The 19,538-nt window shown below is 38.7% G+C and overlaps 1 protein-coding gene across 2 annotated transcripts in view; it reads right to left on the bottom strand.

The window, feature by feature from the left end:
• Nucleotides 1–19,538, bottom strand: part of slc25a26 (solute carrier family 25 member 26) — a 95,682-nt gene that overhangs the window by 65,993 nt on the left and 10,151 nt on the right. For both annotated transcript variants that reach the window (XR_488020.2, XM_007895195.2), the window contains exons 4-5: nucleotides 4,441–4,545; nucleotides 2,696–2,743 (exon numbers count right to left, since the gene is read on the bottom strand). Coding sequence is in view for 1 of the 2 variants with exons in the window: in XM_007895195.2 (XP_007893386.2) it covers nucleotides 2,696–2,743; nucleotides 4,441–4,545 (153 nt within the window). In the remaining variant the exon portion in view is untranslated. The remainder of the gene's footprint in view (nucleotides 1–2,695; nucleotides 2,744–4,440; nucleotides 4,546–19,538) is intronic.

Below are 19,538 nucleotides of genomic sequence, written 5' to 3' on the forward strand. Positions count from 1 at the left end.
CCAGCTGCTTTCTGTCACAGAAAGGATCTTGATCAGCAAGAAATGGAAGCCATTTTCCCATTGGGGAAACAATCAACAGCCATTGTACACTTTACACCCACAGCAGCGTTGCATGATATGTCAATCTCCGTTCTCCGACAATCAGAACCAATGCAGAATTTCTTCCCCACACCCCCAACCCCAATAATTAACGGAAATATAATCATCTGAGACAGGTGCAAGTAATTCCATGACCTGACACATGAGATGGCGATTATTGGTCAGTCACGGATTCAAATCCCTAATCACACCAGTTTGCTTATGTTTTGAACTCCATGACTCTCATTCTTCCTTATCTTGAAAAGTTAAAAGATTAAGATTTCACTTTTTGCCACTTCGCTTCAGACGCACTTCTGTATTTCAGCATCTCGGACAATTCCGCAATGTCTGTGCACACCTCTCAGTATGCATATTACACTACATATCCATCAAAAAATGTGCTAACAGCTGATGCCTGTAAGATTCATAATCTAGCTTACATTCATATCTCAATGCATGAAAATAGTGCAAGGAGTAAGTCACAGGGCGAGCCATGAAAGTTAATTTATTGCAGAAAGCTAAATATAATATTTGGGGAAGGTAATATGATAGTTACAGGGAGTCAGAGATTATGAAGTCTCTGCAGTAAATGATATCACGCCTGTGGAAATATAGAAACTACTTCCACAAGTAACTGCTCACACCCGTGGTGTCAGATGCAATCCTACTCCAAAATTCATCAATGTCATTTTAAACCACAGAACATCTGTCAACAATTAACTTCAGAAGCATTTAAAGTATTTAAATTTATTTAGAAATTATGTAAACACGCACCGAAAATGTCATCAAACAGCATGAGTAATTGTACGGCTTCAAAAGCTAAAGTACACATCACACTTCTATATCTTTATGCAAACTACATGAATTCACTTTAGTGAATCTTTCATGCTGGTATAAGTCATTTCCCTTTACTCTCAGGACTAATATAGACACAAAATATTGGTTTACAACAGTTGCCACTTGGTTGAGCTATTCCACGCTGATATGAAGGAATCAGGTTTTGTTTGAGTAAAACTAACGTTTAGGATATATTAACTTAAAGTAATAAAAAAAGTCCCAATTAAGATCTAAATTTATGTTTTTTTCAGAGTCCACGCAGTGAATGGCTTTACAAGTTAACAGATGTGATACAGAAACACTATACCACCAATTATAATAATTAATAATAATCCTTGCATTTGATATAGGGCCTTCTCACATCTTCGAGATGTCTCAAAGCGCTTCACAGAATATACTGTAAAGTGAACTGACTGTATATTTTGTGGGCAAAAAGCGGCAGCCAATTGCAATTACCTAACCTATTCTGAACTATATCCAAACTTGACTGCAATTGAAGCATATTTNAAAAATATATTTAGTACTTAAAGGGGGACAGTTACCTTATAATTGAGCACCTAGAAATGTAAAGTACTTGTAAAGTACTTACAAGGGTTTATTTTGTAACGCCGTTGTAATTTACTCTCTAAAAGTATAGATGAGGGGCTCTCCTGCCTTAGGGTTTGGGAGCCAAACCATCACACCCTGATGATGTCAGTCACACAAAGGAATCAAATCTGTCCATTACTGAACACTGATATGAATGCAGTCTGCACATTTCAAAACCAACCTAGAACATTTGTTCTCTCGGTTGCAAACTTATTCCTCAACACACAACGCAAGGGTGCCCCATTTATGAAACCAAAGAAATCCTTACCCATTTGCAAATAGATCAATACATTTGTAACAATTCTTAGTAGCTGATGCATTACGCAAGGATCTATGTTAGCTGATACCCTCAGATTGCCAATCTTCTGCGGAAATATTCAGTTTTTCTTCAGGAATACTTATTTCAAAACTCGAGATCACAAACCCACTGTCATCAATTCCTGCCTTATGGTTTACTTCCCAGGAAATATGGCAAAACAAAATTGCTAAATACAATTCTGTTCCTTGGAAAATATCCTCAGAGATTTTGAAATCATTACCAGTATCTTTTACACCCTGCAGGGCAAGAAATTAGAATCACCTATCTCACTCAAACAATGCAGTTTCCTTTCTATAACTAAACACCGTCTCCCCACAAACTTGCAGTTACATGATCAGCATAGACAATGCAGCTAAGCATCTATCACCCACGCTTTGAAACAGACAAGATTCATGAAGATATCGCTGTCCACTGCTTTGCACACATGGAATTATACTGAATGGGATAGAGGTTCTGTGAAAAATCTGAGGTAGGGGGTAAATAAATACAAATCAACCATGCCTTACAGATCAGAAGATCTTTGATCATTTTCCAATCCATGTTGAGTAAATTGACTGCAGCTGACCCAGAAATTTGGATGGGGGAGGAGGAAAGAATAGCACTTCTCATTGCTATTTAATGCTATCTAATGATGCTGATAAAAACATGTCTGTGTTAACATTGGGTGCGAATGGAATGGGGCACTGCTATAAACCTCATCAACATTAACTGTGCAGACTCACACATGAGCCATTTGGGTGAGGCAATGAAGAGATGCAGTCCGTGAGAATATATTCCAGTCAGAGTCTGTGCTAAATCAGAGGTTAGAGGAGAAAAATTGGCAAAATGAAATATCTTATGTGAGCGACAGAACGTGTACGTTTGTAAATTTACCTCTCGTAGCACTGTACTTCCATATCCCCTGTAGAGTCCAAAGAAACCCTGAAGAAGAGAGAAAATAACTTCAGACAAAATTATTCACTAAGGTAAAACCAGAATTGTGTCTAATAATATGGTCAAATATTTATAGCAATTTGCCCAATAATTTTATGCAGAATCACCCGAATAGCCATTCTTCACATGTAAACCAAGACAGGTTTAGTGCATTCTTCAACAATGGGGAGCATCGTAGCTAAGCACATTCCTGCCCTCAGACAGCATTCCCCCTTTCCAACAACAAGTTACATTTGTATAGCGCCTTTCACTTCAAGAGGACGTCCCAAGACACTGGACAGTCAGGGATCTGCACCCAAGTTGGTGGTTGGGATCAGGAGGGGTGAAGGGCGGGGAGGGTAGGGGTAGGAGGGTGACCAAAGACAAACTCAAAGAGGGTCTGGAGACGGTAGTGGTAACCTTGCCATACTGCTGTTATACTTGGCTCATCCACCACCCTCTATCCACCAACTCTGCGGTGTCAATTGTAGTATCTCTACCACTGAGATCAGCTAACTCTGACTTTTGAACCTTGGACTTTCAAGCCTCAAATGTACACTGAGCAGCAAACTTACCAACTGGCCATCAGGGACCACACCACCCCCCCCCCCCACCCCCATATAGTATGGTAACTGCCGATCATAACCTGTAAGGTGCTGCCCAACTGTATTTTTATGACCCAACAAATCTACTTTTATTCTTGGTCTCTAGCTGGAAAGGATTTAGAGGATGATTAAAGCAACATGACCATGTGGAGCAATAAAGACTTAGTCACGCGAAGAAAAAAAAAGAGGATCAAATCCCACATTGGCAGCTTTGAACATTGTAAAGTTTATCCACTTGATGGTGGGATTTAGTCATGGTATTTAGATACTACCAGGGTTTCCGGATTGACTGCAAAAGGGAAGATTAATTGCATAGTAGTCACAAGAGGCTTGTGGAAAATTGAAGGAGCATCAATCAATCATAAGCATCTGTGAGCGCTTTGAATCCTGTCCCAGATTGAGACTCATATAGTAACACGGGGAGTGTGCAGAGAGCGAAGGAATGCCTTCCTGCCATATTCTGGCAATTAATCTTTTATCTCCTGGTCCATGCCAGAACAGGGCATGCTGATCTGTAAGCAGGAGCCCAGTCAGGTGCCCAGTATCAAGATTCAGGATTCATAAAGCATAAACTCAACCTTTCAGGTGAGAAAGAAGAATACTATGTTACAACAGATGCCTTTGAAGATATGTTGCTCAACAATTCTGGCCTCGACCATCTCACAGTTATTTTTTCATAACTCTGCATTGTGCTAGCAAGAAATTAAGTCAAAAGAATTGTAAGACACTTCCAGCTTTTATGCATGATCTGTTCTGCCTTAATTATAGATTTCACAATCATCATTCTGAAGAAAACTTCACTCTTCATTTTATAAGGAAATGCATTATTCGAAACAAGTGAAGCTGATAGTCAAAACAAGAGTCCTTTGTCTTCTAGATAAATAACTGGCTCCTCCATCTTAATACTAATATGGATGGTAAGCCCCTACTTTAATGTATGTATTCAAATTAAAAATCAAGATCAACCAAGGTTTTGTTGTAATGCTCAATGGGAAATTTCTGCCTTCCTCGCCTGAGGATATGGAAGCTGTATTGTGCAGCGTTCTGGTTGATTACCTGCGTTGAAGAAACATCTATCATTGTATTTTTACAAAGGCTTACCTCCTGCTTCACAGTCTCAAGAAATATCTTGTAAGAACTAGATGTTGGACAAGCTTGTGTCCGCTGTTTAACTAATTCCGTAGGGACCCGTATCAGACACCCGACCTGGAAATAACCAAAATATTATGTCAAGCACAACAGAGAAACAAATTACATTTGTATAGCATCTTTCGCATTGGGAGGACGTCCCAAGGAGCTGGACAGTCATGGATTTGGACTCGAGCAAGTGGTTGGGATCAGGAGGGGTGGAGGACTGGGAGGGTAGGGGTAGAGGATGATCAAAGACGTGGTCAAAGAGGAGTGTTTTGAGACGTGCCTTGAAGAAGACAGGGGAGGGAGCAAGGCAAAGGGACTGTGGGATGGAGTTCCAAAGGGTGGGGGCAGAGAAGCTGAAGGCCAGAACTCCAATGGTGGGATGGACTGATTGTGGGATGTAGAGCAGATCGAAGCCTGCTGAGCGTAGGGAGCGCACAGGTCGATATGGAGTTAGCAGGTAATAGAGGTAGGGAGGAGTCAAAATAAATCAATATATACGCTTTAAGGAACATCTGACTTTACAAAATGTTTCCCAATAATGTGGAACTTAAAATAATGCACTATTTTCAGAGGACTCAAGTCTATCAGATTGCTGCCACAATAAAATTAATTTGCCCACAGCTTTTACAATTCTATTTCACACAATTGCATTCATGATTCTGTAATCAAGACAAGTACCTTACCACTGACAAGATTAATTCACATGATAAAGGAACTAACGTTTACCGGAAGATATATTGTTATTTTTGTGTAATTACGAGGCTTAGCAAGGTTCAGACAAACAATGAATATCTCGTAGATGTGTGTCCTGAACTTGCTGAGGGCACAGAAAAATTTGGAGGAATTGTACTTGACTGTCAACACGCAATAGTGAAATTTCACTCAGCCGAACATATCCTGCAACAATCCTGCTTCAACAAATGATAGATAACTCTTCACTTGAACTCATCTGCACAAAGGAAGAGTTTTAGGAGATTACACTCGGAGAGATTCCATCAGCAGCAGATGTGATATTTGAAGATTTGTCTCCAATTCTACTCAAACTATAAAGGGTTTAAAATTGGAACAAGACAAGTTCCTGTTAACTAAGACAACTCTAGGTTATTAAATCTAGAGACAATTACATTGAAGGATTGGGGGGGGATATTGGATGGACAGGTTAAATGGGCCAATGGTTTATTCTAATCTGAAATTGTTACTCAGTGTTTCGATTATGCACTGTTCTGGGGGATTCGTACAGAATAAGGAGAAAAAGTTGCAGTATCTCTTCTGTTCTTGCCATAAATAGTGAGGTCTGGATTTCTGAAAACAGATCTTATATTATTACTGCTGTAACAACCAATCTGAAGCAGACTCACAGTCCAGCATCAGATCTTTAGTGCTTGAAAGAAAGACAATGGAATGAAGCTGGCCAGTCTCTGGCTCTGAATGAAGTCTTCAAGGAAAGAGATGTCTGGCACTGACTTTCTTTTGCTTTCTTAGATGACAGCATCCTGTAAAAACGTTCAAGTATTTTCTCAGCTTGATGGTATTACACTCCATTTTCCTGTGCTGTTCTGACTATTGAAGTAAGAGGACCTGGATTCAATTCCCAGGCAGGGCGAAACATTAGGCAAGTTTCCTTACTCCACATGTCTCTGTTTACTTAGCAGTAAGTAGGAACTCGGTTCCTAGTCAATTGCTTTTCTGGGGGTAATAATCCCTTAAAACATTTCTTTTAAATAATAATTATTTGCTCTCTCAATCCATGACTGTTTGTGGGACGCTGTTGTGCGCAATTGGCTGCTGCGTTTCGCCCACAAAATATAGTCAATTCACTTTACAGTATATTCTTGTGAAGCACTTTGAGACGTCTCGAAGATGTGATAAGGCGCTATATCAAATGCAAGTATTATTTTTGTCGTCATGCTATTTCAGTCTCTCTTGCTCTAACCCAACAAGCTAAATAAAGGAATTATATTTGCTTCACTCATGTTGTTCTGCCCAGATGCCCCTTGCAATTTGTAACTCACGATGGACTTTTCTTTTGAAAGGTAGATACAAATTGAAGTACTATTGCAATGCAATGTTGAAATGGTCGTGATTCAATGCAGTCTTCTACTCTGACTCACCCTTTCTGAGGATCTCATTCCTCATCTCCCTCGCCCTTCCTTTCCTCCAATCCAAAGGCGTTTAAAACTTTGTCAGTTTGCTGATTTCCTTTTTTCCACAACCTACAACACCTTGATCAACCTTGATGGTGCTCCATTGGGTTGACGGCCCATTCACCTAGTTTTCTTTTTGTCGATGTCAAAGTGGTGGAGGGGATTAATAGATAACGAATGAAGGATATAAGACACAGCAACCAATGCTAGATTTTGTCCAGGATGCTAATTATATTGTACTATAGTTTCATTCTTCGAGGTACACAGTGACCCAGTATATTTCACTATCACATTCTGTGTATTGTTCTCTGGGTTTTTACTTCGCATCTAATCCCTTCTGCTACAAAATCGACGTCCAATTTTAAAATAGGTCAATTGTTCTCATGTTACTGCACTTTTCTGGAAGTTCAATGTAACTTTTTATAATCCTTTATTGAAAGATTGCCTGCTTATATTCATAGCTACATCTTTTCTGTTAAATCTTCTAATCAGAATCTAATTTTCTATTCGCTGCTTCTATTATGGAAAGCCGTACTTGAAAATAATGAAAATTAAACATTAAACATTCATACAAATAATTGTATTACATCTCCCATTAATCTTCTCCACTCTCAGGAGAACAGCCAAAGTTCCTAACCTATCCTCACAAGACTTTGATCTTATGCCTGAGAATCATCAGTAACTCTTCAAACTGAAGTTGTGATGCAGAGATTTCAAACATTAAACAATCAAGTCCAAATATATTTTGCTTCAATTAAGTTTTTCACTATTTATAAAAAAGAACATCTATCTTGGAGACGGATGTAGAAACTAGATTATTTATAGTTTGGAAGGGATAGAGCTTAATATTTTCTGCGAAAGATCTTGTGTGTTATTATGGTGGTGCTGCATATCCAATTTAGGTGAACACAAGCCAAGTGAAGAACTTCAGCCCCAAGCTTGACCAATTGGATCTATGGTACATTCAAAGCAAGGCCAACATTCTATGAACTTTCACAATTCTTCAGGGTCAAAAATAATTTGCAACCTCAATGTGTCAGGAAAATAGGAATAGGCAACTTCTGAAGTTTGCATAAATATTTAAAGCGCTTCACGCTTCGTGTGCTTATGCTGACTTTTTATTTCTTATTAATATGGTGACAAGGTGAACTGTTAAAAAAAAGTCACTGTGATGAAAAGCAATCTCTCCAGCTGAGGGGTACAAAGAAATCAGCAGGGCCTCCTGGCTTCCACAGTGCAGCAATTTCACTATCCAGCGAGGCACAAAGTAACCAGCGGGGCTCCCTGATTTCCACGGAGCACTACATTGTTTTCTGAATTAGTTTTGATCTCCTTTAGATTCAAAGCAGAACTACAGTATCTGTGTTGTGTACAAGAACAAATTTGTGTGTTGCTGCATAGAAGTGAGAGGAAATAAATTCCACAAAGCGAGTTGTTTTTTTTTGGCAGCAAAGACGGCAGCGATTGTGCGCACAGCAAGATTCCCACAAACAGCCATGAGGTGAATGATCAATTTTATCTGCAGGATTGTTGGCCAGGTACTCTTTTGTTTGAATAATATTATGAGGTATTTAATGTCCTCAAGAAAGGATGTGCATATGGAACCTCAGTTTAACATCTAATCTGAAGGGCAGCCCTTTGACAAAGCAATGCTCTCCCACTGCTTGCCATTTCTTGCTAGTTAAATACTTTTTTTTAAAAAAACATTTAAAAGAATTCTCTAATTAAAATCGGTCAAAGATGAAGGTTTTGAGACAGGTTCTGAAGGAGATGGAGTTCCAAAAGGTGGAGGCAGAATGGCTTACGGCCCAACTGCCAATAATGGCTCGGGCAGAGGGCATGGAGCAAGCCTGTGCCCGCCGAGAGGAGGGAGCGGGAGGTTTGGCAAAGTTTTAGTAGTTCACAGAAGTAGGGAGGAGCGAGACTGTGGAGGGATTTTAAAAAAAAACATAATTACATTTGTATAGTGCCTTTCATTCCATTCATTCCTTGGACATTCCAAGGCGCTGGACAATCAGTGTTTCAGACCCGAGCTGAGGATTGGGATCAGGGAGGCTGGAGGGAAGGAGAGTGATCACAGTCGAAAAGGAGGGTCTTGAGATGGATCTTGAAGGAGGCAAGGGAAGGGGCGAGGCAGAGGGACTGCGGGATGGAGTTCCAAAGCATGGAGGGAGAGTGGCTGAAGGTCCGCCTGCCAATGGTGGGGCGGATGAGGCGTGGGACGTGAAGCAGTCCGTAGCCCACTGAGCGGATGGAGCGGGCAGGTTGGTAGGGGGTTAGGAGGTCGCAGAGGTAGGGAGGAGCTTTGAAGGTGAGGACCAAGATCTTGAACTGTATCCTCTGTGTGATGGGAAGCCAATGGAGTCCAGTGAAGATAGGGGCGATAAGGTCACGGAGCCTGGTGCGGAAGAGGACACGGGTTGCGGAGTTCTGGATGATCTGCAGCCTTTGGAGTGAAGAGTTTGCATAATCAAGCCTCGGTGTTATATTATGAATGCGTGTATGAGGGTTCCAGCGGCCTGCGGTGTGAGGCAGTGGCAGAGCCAGGCAATGTTGCGGAGATGGTGGAAGGCAGAGTGGGTCATGGCACAGATATGGGGTAGAAAGAATAAATGAGGGTCAAACAAGACGCCAACGTTCCGGACTGGCTCAGGAAGGTGGAGTGTGTATCCTTGGATGGTGATGCTGTCAGCACCTGAGGTGTGGAGATGCTGATGAGAGCCAATCAGGAGGGCCTCAGTCTTGTTGACATTCAACTGTAGAAAGTTAGCTCTCATCTAGTTGGTCTCAGAAGAAGGGAGGAGCAAGACTGTGAAGGGCTTTTTAAAAAAGAGGACGAGGATCTTAAACTCGACCCTCTGGGGAATGGGAAACCAATGAAGTAAGGCGAAGTTAGGGGTGATTGGCGCCTGGAGCTTGGTGTAGGACCAAAACAAATGTTGGCTGTCTTAACTCTGAGCTTCCTACATGCTACTGTTTTAAATGGATTTTCAGATTTGCATTATGCTGAAGGTGAATTCTTGATACATTCACATAAAACAGTTTTTATTTCTATGCCAATGTGTGTGGCCACATGAAAATCCTCCAAAACAAGGATTCAGACTAATTAGGGTGCACTGATGCAGCCTGCTGGAACTGGGGAAAAAAAGATTCATGTCAATAAGCAACTTAAAATGCGCATAATGCTATAAATGGATTATCTATTGATTAACAATAAACTCAATACACACCATCATTTTTGCACATCGATTGCTACCTACACTATTTGCGACAAGCACATATTTCAATGCAATTGTAGGCACATACTGAAATCATTTTGAAATATTTATATGCAGTGCGCAGGCACCTCAATTTAACCAAGTCCAAGACATTTTAATTACATTGTTCTGCCTGTGTGGCACTGTCAATAGATTACATTGCACCAAAACAATTGAATGTGAAGCATTAAACCCCAGACCAAATGAGCAGTTGCTCATAAAAAATAATACACTTTCAATCTTCTGAATTTCTAAAATGACAAATATTGTAAATCTGTTGGAATTTATTGCTCAACTCTTGCAGACTCTACACAAGTAGCTTCGTAAACATAAAAAAATGACTTATTTCAATTAGACTTCGCTAGTGATGTTAAAGGATTTTGTCAACTCCATGCTTCATTATGATGAATGATGCCCTTATGGTTGGAGTGTACATTGAAACTTTATCATCCAGTAGCATTAACAATCAGAAAAATCAATACATCATGCAAAGAAAAACAAAAACATCACATTGTCTATATTCTAAATTAAGCAGAAATGTCATTACTGTTAATTTGGAATGAGTGCACACGCTTTTGGTTTCCTATATGAAAGTGCACACTGGTTTGGTTTAAGAGGGGGCAAGGAAGCAATTTCAGTGAAAGGCACTTGGGCCCTTATGTGATCTTCCACCTTAGTCTCATAACAATCTTTCTTTGAAGAGTGATCTTTAATCAAACAGTGGATTCTACATCAGATTATAATTTTGTATTCCAGGAAACAAACTACTTCATTGAAGTGGATGGCCAAAGCCAAAATCAATTATGGAATCTTTGCAGAATATATCTACAGTTCCAATTACCTATCTGTACAGATTAATTGGAATTGGAAACCATCTTTGCCTATTTGGAGTCCTGCAGCGTAATGGTTAGAGCACTCGCCTCGTAAACAGGAGGACCCGGGTTTGATTCCTGGGCAGGGCGAAACCTTAGGCAAGTTTCCTTACTCCACACGCCTCTGTTTACCTAGCAGGAAGTAGGGACCTCGCTGTTAGTCAATTGGCGGATCGCTTTCCAGGAGTAATATTCACTTGAAAGAATAATTTAAAAAATAATAATTTGGTCACTCAATCCACGACTATTTGTGGGACACTGCTGTGTGTAATTGACTGCTGCTTTTCACCCACAAAATATATAGTCAATTCACTCTACAATATATTCTGTGAAGCATTTGAGACATCTCGAAGACACAATAAGGCGCTATATCAAATGCAAGGACTATTATTATAGTATTGCTTGGACATAGTCCCTGTCAAGTTTTACTGTGTTTCTGGCATCACATTAAAAAGTCAAGTGATTCCGAATTCATCTGGTAAAAGACCAGAGCTGTGTGAAGCAAAGCAGCCTAGAGGATGCTCTCTATAAGAATGAAGCAAAGATGTTGTCTGAAGGATAAGGTAGAAGTTGTGATCCATGAGGGATGAACAAAAATTAAGTGACCCTGAAAAAATATAGAAAATGCTGACACTGGGAAAAGGGCGCTGATGTCAATGGAATGCACAATTTTCAGTTTTGCTTATTTACATTACTGTACATTCCACAAACTGAACAAACATTGAACTAAGGATCTCACTTCCACGAAAGGGGGCTGTTAATATTTACAACTGTGAGACGCATAAAGAGAAACAACCACTTGACATTGAAAAACATTTTCTAGTGACTTGGCACACTCGTCCTTTTACTTTTGGACCAAAGTTTGACTGTTGCCCAGAATGAGACTGGTATCTATTCATTAAGTTGGCTGCAATCAAATGAGTTCTGGTAGCTCCCAATGTACAAAGACCCACAGTACAAATCTCAGGTAATTTGCCATTGAATTAAATTCCTTATTGAGAGATCCCAGGAGAATGGTCACCATAAATAGTGGGAAGAGATAAACACTGTTTCATCTTCAACGTTCGCATCCTTCACATTGAAGTTCCAACTCTGCGAGCATAAAACTTTATAGAAAGTCAGCTTATAGCCAAATCTAGTCAACAAAATTAAAGGTATATTGAGGTGAAATGTGGCTTATCTCCAAAACTATCCCAATTTTGATAGTTTCAGATATGGCCTGTGGTTCAATGCTTATCCTTAGCAAGTATACATGAAGAATCTAATTCTATGACCACCCCCAAATTCTAGTCATTAAAAGACAACGCATTCAAAATATTTCCTGTATAGTAGATAAATTAAATGAGAGTCAGAGGTATTCATTACTCAGCAAATTTATCTTAATCTCACTCAGACTCTAAATTAAAAATTACCCAACATACTAAATGTTTTGCTTAAGTATTTGTTAAAGATAAAACAGCATCCAGGCTCAACATTGAACATAGCTGCATGGTTAGATCATTTTCCTTCTAGCTAAAGCTAATACATTTCAATACATTCTCTGAACCGATTTACCAATTTGAAACAATCCTCTGTCGATTGATCTGTACTGCTTATAAGTCACACAGCGTTTGAGGAAAACAATTTACAAAATAATGTAAACATGAAAAATCTATTACATTATCTGCAGGGAATTTAAATTATAAATAGCTGAAGAAACGGTTGCTTTGGTTAGAGGGAACAAAAATATTATTATGGAAAAGGCTATTGCTGTGAGCAGCGACAGAGGAGACCATAAGGAGTTTTGAAAGTGGGCATTATAATTTGATTTCTGATGTGTGTCAAAAATGCAGCAAATTAAGATTCCAATGTACATGAAGATACTTAGGTGTACAAGTGGGATTCATGGAACTCAGTTTGGTTTGAATACTTTTGAGCATGATGATCGGTTTCTGCATGCATTAGACATCCAGCTGACAAAGAAAAAGGTACTTTAGTCAACCAATAAGTCTATCTGACTCCTTGCCGAGAGTAAATAAATCCTGAATCTAAGACAAAGCATCGCTGCAGAACTCAAGTAACATCATACTTTTTTCACTGATATATAGTAGAACAAGACTAGAAAAGCTTTTAACACCCTTCTGGGAGACAAATAGGTAATAAAGCAATATGTTATCGGCATCTGCATTAATTTTACAGGAAGGCACACACCTTTAATCAAGAAAACTGTTTTGAGTAACGGTTCAGTGTATATGGTTAAAGTGGAGGCGGCACATCATACCTGATTTTAAAAAATATAATTTGATGTGGTGAGACTGACCTCTGCAGGATAAGAGTGGATAATGCGAGATCTCAACAGCCTTTATCGGGGCAACTCGCTTCAGGGGATAAAAGTCCAAATTACGATATTACGTTCTATTTAAAATGCACGTCCTCATAAAAAAAATTTAAGTGCAACGTTATTTACATGTTATGTGAAGATGGGAGCTGTGTGAGTTTCAATCATTTTGCAATTCATAATATTCAGGTGGCAATTACAGCATTTCAAAGCTCCAGGAACACTGGACTGAAGTTTTCATGGAATTTTAACCAAAATAAAAAGGTTTCCTTTCCTTAATTTTAATGAATCTCTTTGAAAACTCTTCTTCGATGATTAACACAATTTCCACCCTACAGTTTGGAATAAGGATTGGGTCAAAATAGACGATTATGGGGTTTCCGAAAACATCAGTATATTCCCATAACCTATTTTCATGTGTAGTAAATCGTGTTTTGTTATTTGCTACTTGTGCAGTTTTGATGCAGCTCATGTGTGGGTGGCTGACAGGTCCTAATTTACAGGTTTCAGACCCTAATTGTGTGATGAATTTGTTCACTGTGTCAGTGGGTTTCAGACTCCATTCATCTTTATTTACAGGCAATTTCCAGCTGCAGCTTTAATTAGGAATTCAGTCTGATATGACCACAGCACTAGCCTGAATTTTCCAGCAGGTCTTTATGGCAGCAATCTCATTTCCAGGGCGACCATTAGGTTAAGTTGAATTATATTGGTGTTTCAGGGTGACCAAACACAACAGCAACTATAATTCAAAGGATGTAGTTGACATTTTACAGAAACACTGAAGCAAACAACCAGCATTTGAAAAGGGTGGATGAAAATTGCAGGCCTTCAAAACAATGGAATCTCAGAACAACAACAACAGATACAAAGAGAATGGCATTTAGGATAACAGCAAAGATGTAAAAATCAACTAAAAATACCACATTCATCTTTCTGGGCCTTTACAATGCAAATGGCTAGAGAGAAGAAGTGGAGACTGAATTTGCCCAAATGGGCCCTTTCACTTTCCACAATAAATTCAACTGGGATGAAACTGCCTCGGATTGAATTAAGCACTTTCATCTCAGGTGCAATATGTCATAATTAGCAAGATATTGGCAAGGCACAGACAGAGAAAGGAGAAATCGTTAATGAAATAAACTAAACATAAAAAATGTAGTCACAGGTTCAAGAATGCCATTGATGGAACAAGCCACCAATTCCACACTCCCCAAGCCTTGAGTGTCAGTGTTCAGACAGTGTCCGAACTGTTCAAAACACTTGTCTCAGTTCAGGTGAATACTGTATTCGACTTGGCCAGCTGGATGTGTTAAGTATTTTAGTTCACTGTTTAGCCATGAGGTGGAATAGCTCACAGCCAAAACTCGCCTCAATGGGAGGTGATATTGTCAATCTCAAACTTTCAAAAACATTTCATAGATGCATGAAACTAAACTACTATTGGGAACCAGAAGAAAAACAAGTTGTTCTAACTTATACCATTAACACAAAACAAAGATTATTTTTGGCCTTGAATTCTGAACTGGACTCGTCCAGTCCAATAGAGATCACGCACGGACCAAAAATTGTATGTATAGTTTAGGACACGACATGTCAAACGACTGCCAGGATGGTGGAAGGCAAACTAGATGGGCCTTGGTCTTTTTCCGCCTAGCAAATTCTTATGTTCTTATATTTAACAAAAAAACAACTTCCAACAATGTTTTCTCATCAAGAGAAAACACAGATCAATCAGCATATAAAGAAAATGATGGGTTTGTCGAACCCCTTTATAAGGTTGGGGTCCATGAAATTCTATCCTACCTTATAACAGGGCTCGGTCAATAGTAGCTGCCAGTCAGTGTTTCACATGGTGACTTCACTGATCACATTATCAATGATACCCCTGCAGGTGCTAAATAATTTGAACAAATACCCAAACTCAGTCATTCAATATTCATACACGATATAGGGACCTAAAATCTTATTTCACAGCAACGAAATGTAGCAACATAATAAAACATCTCTCATTGCTTTATAGGTTTAGCAATGAACTCAAACACATTGCATTTTATAAAGGGGCTCAAAATTTACACGTTCAGTTTTATGTCCCTCTAGAAAACAGGTTTCCTTTTCTTTGGTTCCTTTATTTCTACCGTACAACTGTGCTGGATGTCAAATGGTTGAAGTTGAGGTTTTGCCAAGATAGCAAACCAGAGCAAAACATCCTGACTTTTCCTTTATGCAATCCCACATGCTAACTGAGAAATACATGCAGACACAGTGGGATAGGAATTGTATGTCAATATATTAAACCACAAGTGTTAAATACCATTATAGATGTTGTATTTAATTTTCTTGCTAACTTTTTTTTCAAAACAGTGACAGTCTAGGGAAATGGCAATTGTGTTCCAACGTTTGGCCCATCAGCCTGAATAGCTCCTCCTACAGTTGCATTTTGCTCTGGGCATATCTTGTAAATGGATTCAATGGATTCCAGCTTCATGACACTCTGAAAAAGGCTGTCAGACTTTTACTTACCATCGCTGAATGTAAATTGCTTTACCATTGCCAACAATATGTTACTGACTTGGTGATGCCTTGACAAAAGCAATTGCCAGAGCATGAATTTAGCGCTGCCTAAAATTCAGTAACTGGATCTCAGCTTATCTGAAAATCTCAAAGCATTTTGGCAGTACATTGTTCTGATTTGTACCAAATACCCAAAACTATTTTTACATCCACCAATCTAAATGAAGAAAACAGCAACTGTGCAGTTTTGCTAAAAGTTACGAAATTTAGAGATGTATCTATCTATCTCAACTGATTTGAGATCTCATCGTTGAAATGGTGTTTGCTTCATCTCACAGTGTGAATATCTGAATTTTTGCTGCAGAACAATGTAAAGCCTTAACTTTACAGAAATATTTTTGGGGATACAGTGAACTGCATTAATTTCCTTTTATTATATTCAACATTAAAAGATTCAAGCAGAAAGCACTCACTGATGAGTTTTTAATCACTCAAAAAGGAACGAATCACACCAAAGTTTGAATCACTGAGTAAAACAATGACCTCTTGAAAGAAGTGCTGGTGGTATTCGTCTGGTATTCTGATTGGATTTGTATAGCGCCTTTCACATCGGGAGGATGTCCCAAGGTGCTGGACAGTCAATGATTTGGACCCAAGCTGGGGGTCGGGATTGGGAAGGGTGGAGGGCAGGGGGGGTGGCCGAAGGCGCGGTCAAAGCGGAGGGTTTTGCGACGCGCCTCGTATTGGTACTTCATATTCTCTCAGCATTCCTCAGTCGGCAGAACTTGTCACCTCTTCTCAATTGTTATCTACCAACTACTGTTGAAAATGTACTTTTGTAGATGTACATTACTACAAGATCAGACTGGTTGTGATTTCCCCCCACCCCACGATTGAACAACAGTCCTCACTGACAAGGTTTGTACATTTAGAACAGTTCTGTAGACAATGTACCAGAGAGCTATTGCTGCACACAGCTCTGTTCCCCAACATGAATCACACTGTCTCTAGAAGAAGAGGAAATCAGAGCTTCAAAATTGAAGAGAATTTTCACAAGAGTTGAAATTAATTAAACGCAAATTGTGTTTTATTTGTGGATCAATTGGTCACATTTGCCCTGGCTGAATGAACAAAAGCAAAACAAAATCCCTCCACCCGATATAGGAATGGAAGAGCTGATTGAGAAGACAAAGTGTTCTGTCACTCTCCAGTACATAAGCACTTTGTCTCCTCAATCAGTTCCTTTAACCATCTATTCAATGTAAAGTAATGTTTTTTTTAAAAAAAACATTCACTCATTCAGATAAGGAATAAACAGACCATACAGAAACAAATTTAGCTTGCTCCAAAATCTTGCTTCTTGAAAACTGAAGCATTTACTGATCAATTTATAGGCACAAATTATAAATAGCGGAACGAGTAACTTTAAAAGGTAGGTCAAAGCAACGTCCCTCTCTTGTCCATTGTCCACTGCATAATTCAATTATCACTGGAATTAAAGTCATAGTTACCAATCAGTAAGTTACATAACAATATCCATCTTACCTGGTAATTACATATGTTTCCATGTGCATATCTTAGACAATTCTTAACAAGATGTTTTTCCACTCTTAAACCATTGCCAGAGATTATAGCAAAGTACCAATTTCAAAGTTTAATGAACTCTTCATCAAAGCAAATTGGGATAATATTTAATTATTTACGTACGTTTTACAATCTGAATTTTATTCTGTATAAAATATCAAGAAATAAATTAATATAAAAGGAAAATGTTTTGGTCCTGGAGGTGGTTGAACATATGATAAAACTGTATATTCTTCTTAATTTGTACTTTAAATATGACTACTGTAGTGTCCCGTAATTCTGTTAATCCACAGTCCCAGTAAAATCCTAGAGTTGATGGTGTAAAATACCTTCTGCTGAATATGTCATCACATCTGAAAATATGGTGCTTTGCATATGTCATTGAGTCAGACAGAACCTACAACAAAGAGCCCATGCAAAGTTTCATTCTAGACAGTCAGCTTATAGCAGAAACAGTCCAAATAGATCAAACAACACACAGTAAGTACCTGATCAAACCCCCTTGTGCTGCGGTAACAAATGGGAAGAATAAGAGTTTCCTTGGTATTTTCAATGGTTGTACCTTCCTGTCAGTTTTTCTACTTTGATAAAGCCTTGCTCCAGCATTCTATTCTTGTTTACCATAGATTTTATAAATAGAATGAAACATGCAAGTCCAATTTGAAGGAGCTTCTTAACAATACAAGGAACACATTACGCCAGCTAACGTCCTTTCAACAACCTGCATTTGTATAGTGACCTTCACGTGGGTAACATCCCTTTTTATCCTGAACATTATGTTAAGAAAAAATATGTAACTGGACTTTGGTTGCAAAACATTCACAGTATATTGTTTCAGGCAGCTTTCACGCATTTAAAAAATTGTGGATGAGTTGACATGCCAAGTTAAATGCTTGCCAATTGCTTTGCCCTGTCATGTCAGACTGTATTTTCTAGTATGTCCTCAGGGAGAAAAGGTTTATAAATGCAAGTAAGCGATTCACTTCAACTTGACAAATGAGCTCTCCAGGAAAACATACACTGAATGCGAATGAAGTTAACCAAAAATAATGACTGTATAAAAACCTTTTCGAGCTATAGCATTTAGGAAATCCTGCAGCGCCATACAAGACACACACTTAAATACCACAATAAATACAGGACTTGAGAGGATTTTAAAACTTTTTCTGAGAATATTATTAATCAAGTGATGTTCTGCACCAAACTGAGGTAAAGGAAACATTACCAGAATAGCCTTGCTTGGCAGTGGAGAGAAATGGCCATATTTCCTTCCTACCACTTCGTCAAAGAATCAAGCAGCTTCACTTCATCAATAATACTTACGTTGACCTTATCACATCATCAAAGCAACTCAAAGAGCTTTACAGGATGTTACTATAAAGTACAGTGACCATATAGTTGTAGACAAATTTGGCAGCTAATTTGGCAAAGCAAATAACCATGAAATGAGGTTGTGGGTTGGGAAAATAAGGTAAATAACCGATGTACAAATTAGAGGGTTGGGTTACCCACGTGCAATACAAAACTTGAAGATGCTATTAAGTATGCAAACAACAAGCAGTGTAAATTACTTTGGGTATTAAATACATAATTAAGGTCACCTGCAATTCAAAAGGCAAATCACGCAGGTTTAATTCAAATTAGACTCCATTATGATCACTTTGTTCATATTAACTTTCCTTCCCTAAAATGTTATCTTTTGTAAAATCATACTCACTTTTCATGCCTCTACATTCTAAAAAAATACTGGTGATAAAACAGCATTTTTGAGATTCATAGAATCATAGAATATTACAGCACAGAAGGAGGCTGTTCGGCCCATCGTGCCTGTGCCGATTCATAGAAATTTGTTTTGAAAAATAAGCTTTACACCTAAAATGCATCATACTTCTGTTGTCGTAGGTTTATTTTGTTGCCATAGGTATTATGGTTTTGGGGAACTGAAACTGGACTCACTGAATGCTGGCAATCTGCTGCTTGTGTCATGAAAGGCCCCACAAATCAAAACAGGTTAAATTTAATTTTGTTTTGCTAAATAAATTCACCACAAAAAAATTCTACACTTCTTTTTGTTGTCAGCTACGGTTTATGAACAATGAAAGTGGGCAGGCCCAGTCTTGCATTAAAAATGTAAGAAATTGTTATCCTTTTTTTTAAGGGATCTTCTATCATTGATGAGCTTTATTAAAAAATGCTTTCATTAAGCCCCAAAATATAAGGTATTATCTGTACCCGTTGCAGCTACACTTGCAAACAGTTTAATTTAATCGGCCTTTTCTCTTTCGTCTGGCATTTTAATTTGTCCTTGAAAGGCTTTTGTTGTTGTTGATCTTCAGTTCTTAGGCATCTTGATCCCTTAAGATTAAGAAAATAT

The sequence above is a fragment of the Callorhinchus milii genome, unplaced genomic scaffold (assembly GCF_018977255.1).
Source record: "Callorhinchus milii isolate IMCB2004 unplaced genomic scaffold, IMCB_Cmil_1.0 Scaffold12, whole genome shotgun sequence".
In the NCBI taxonomy this organism is placed as follows: Eukaryota; Metazoa; Chordata; class Chondrichthyes; order Chimaeriformes; family Callorhinchidae; genus Callorhinchus; species Callorhinchus milii.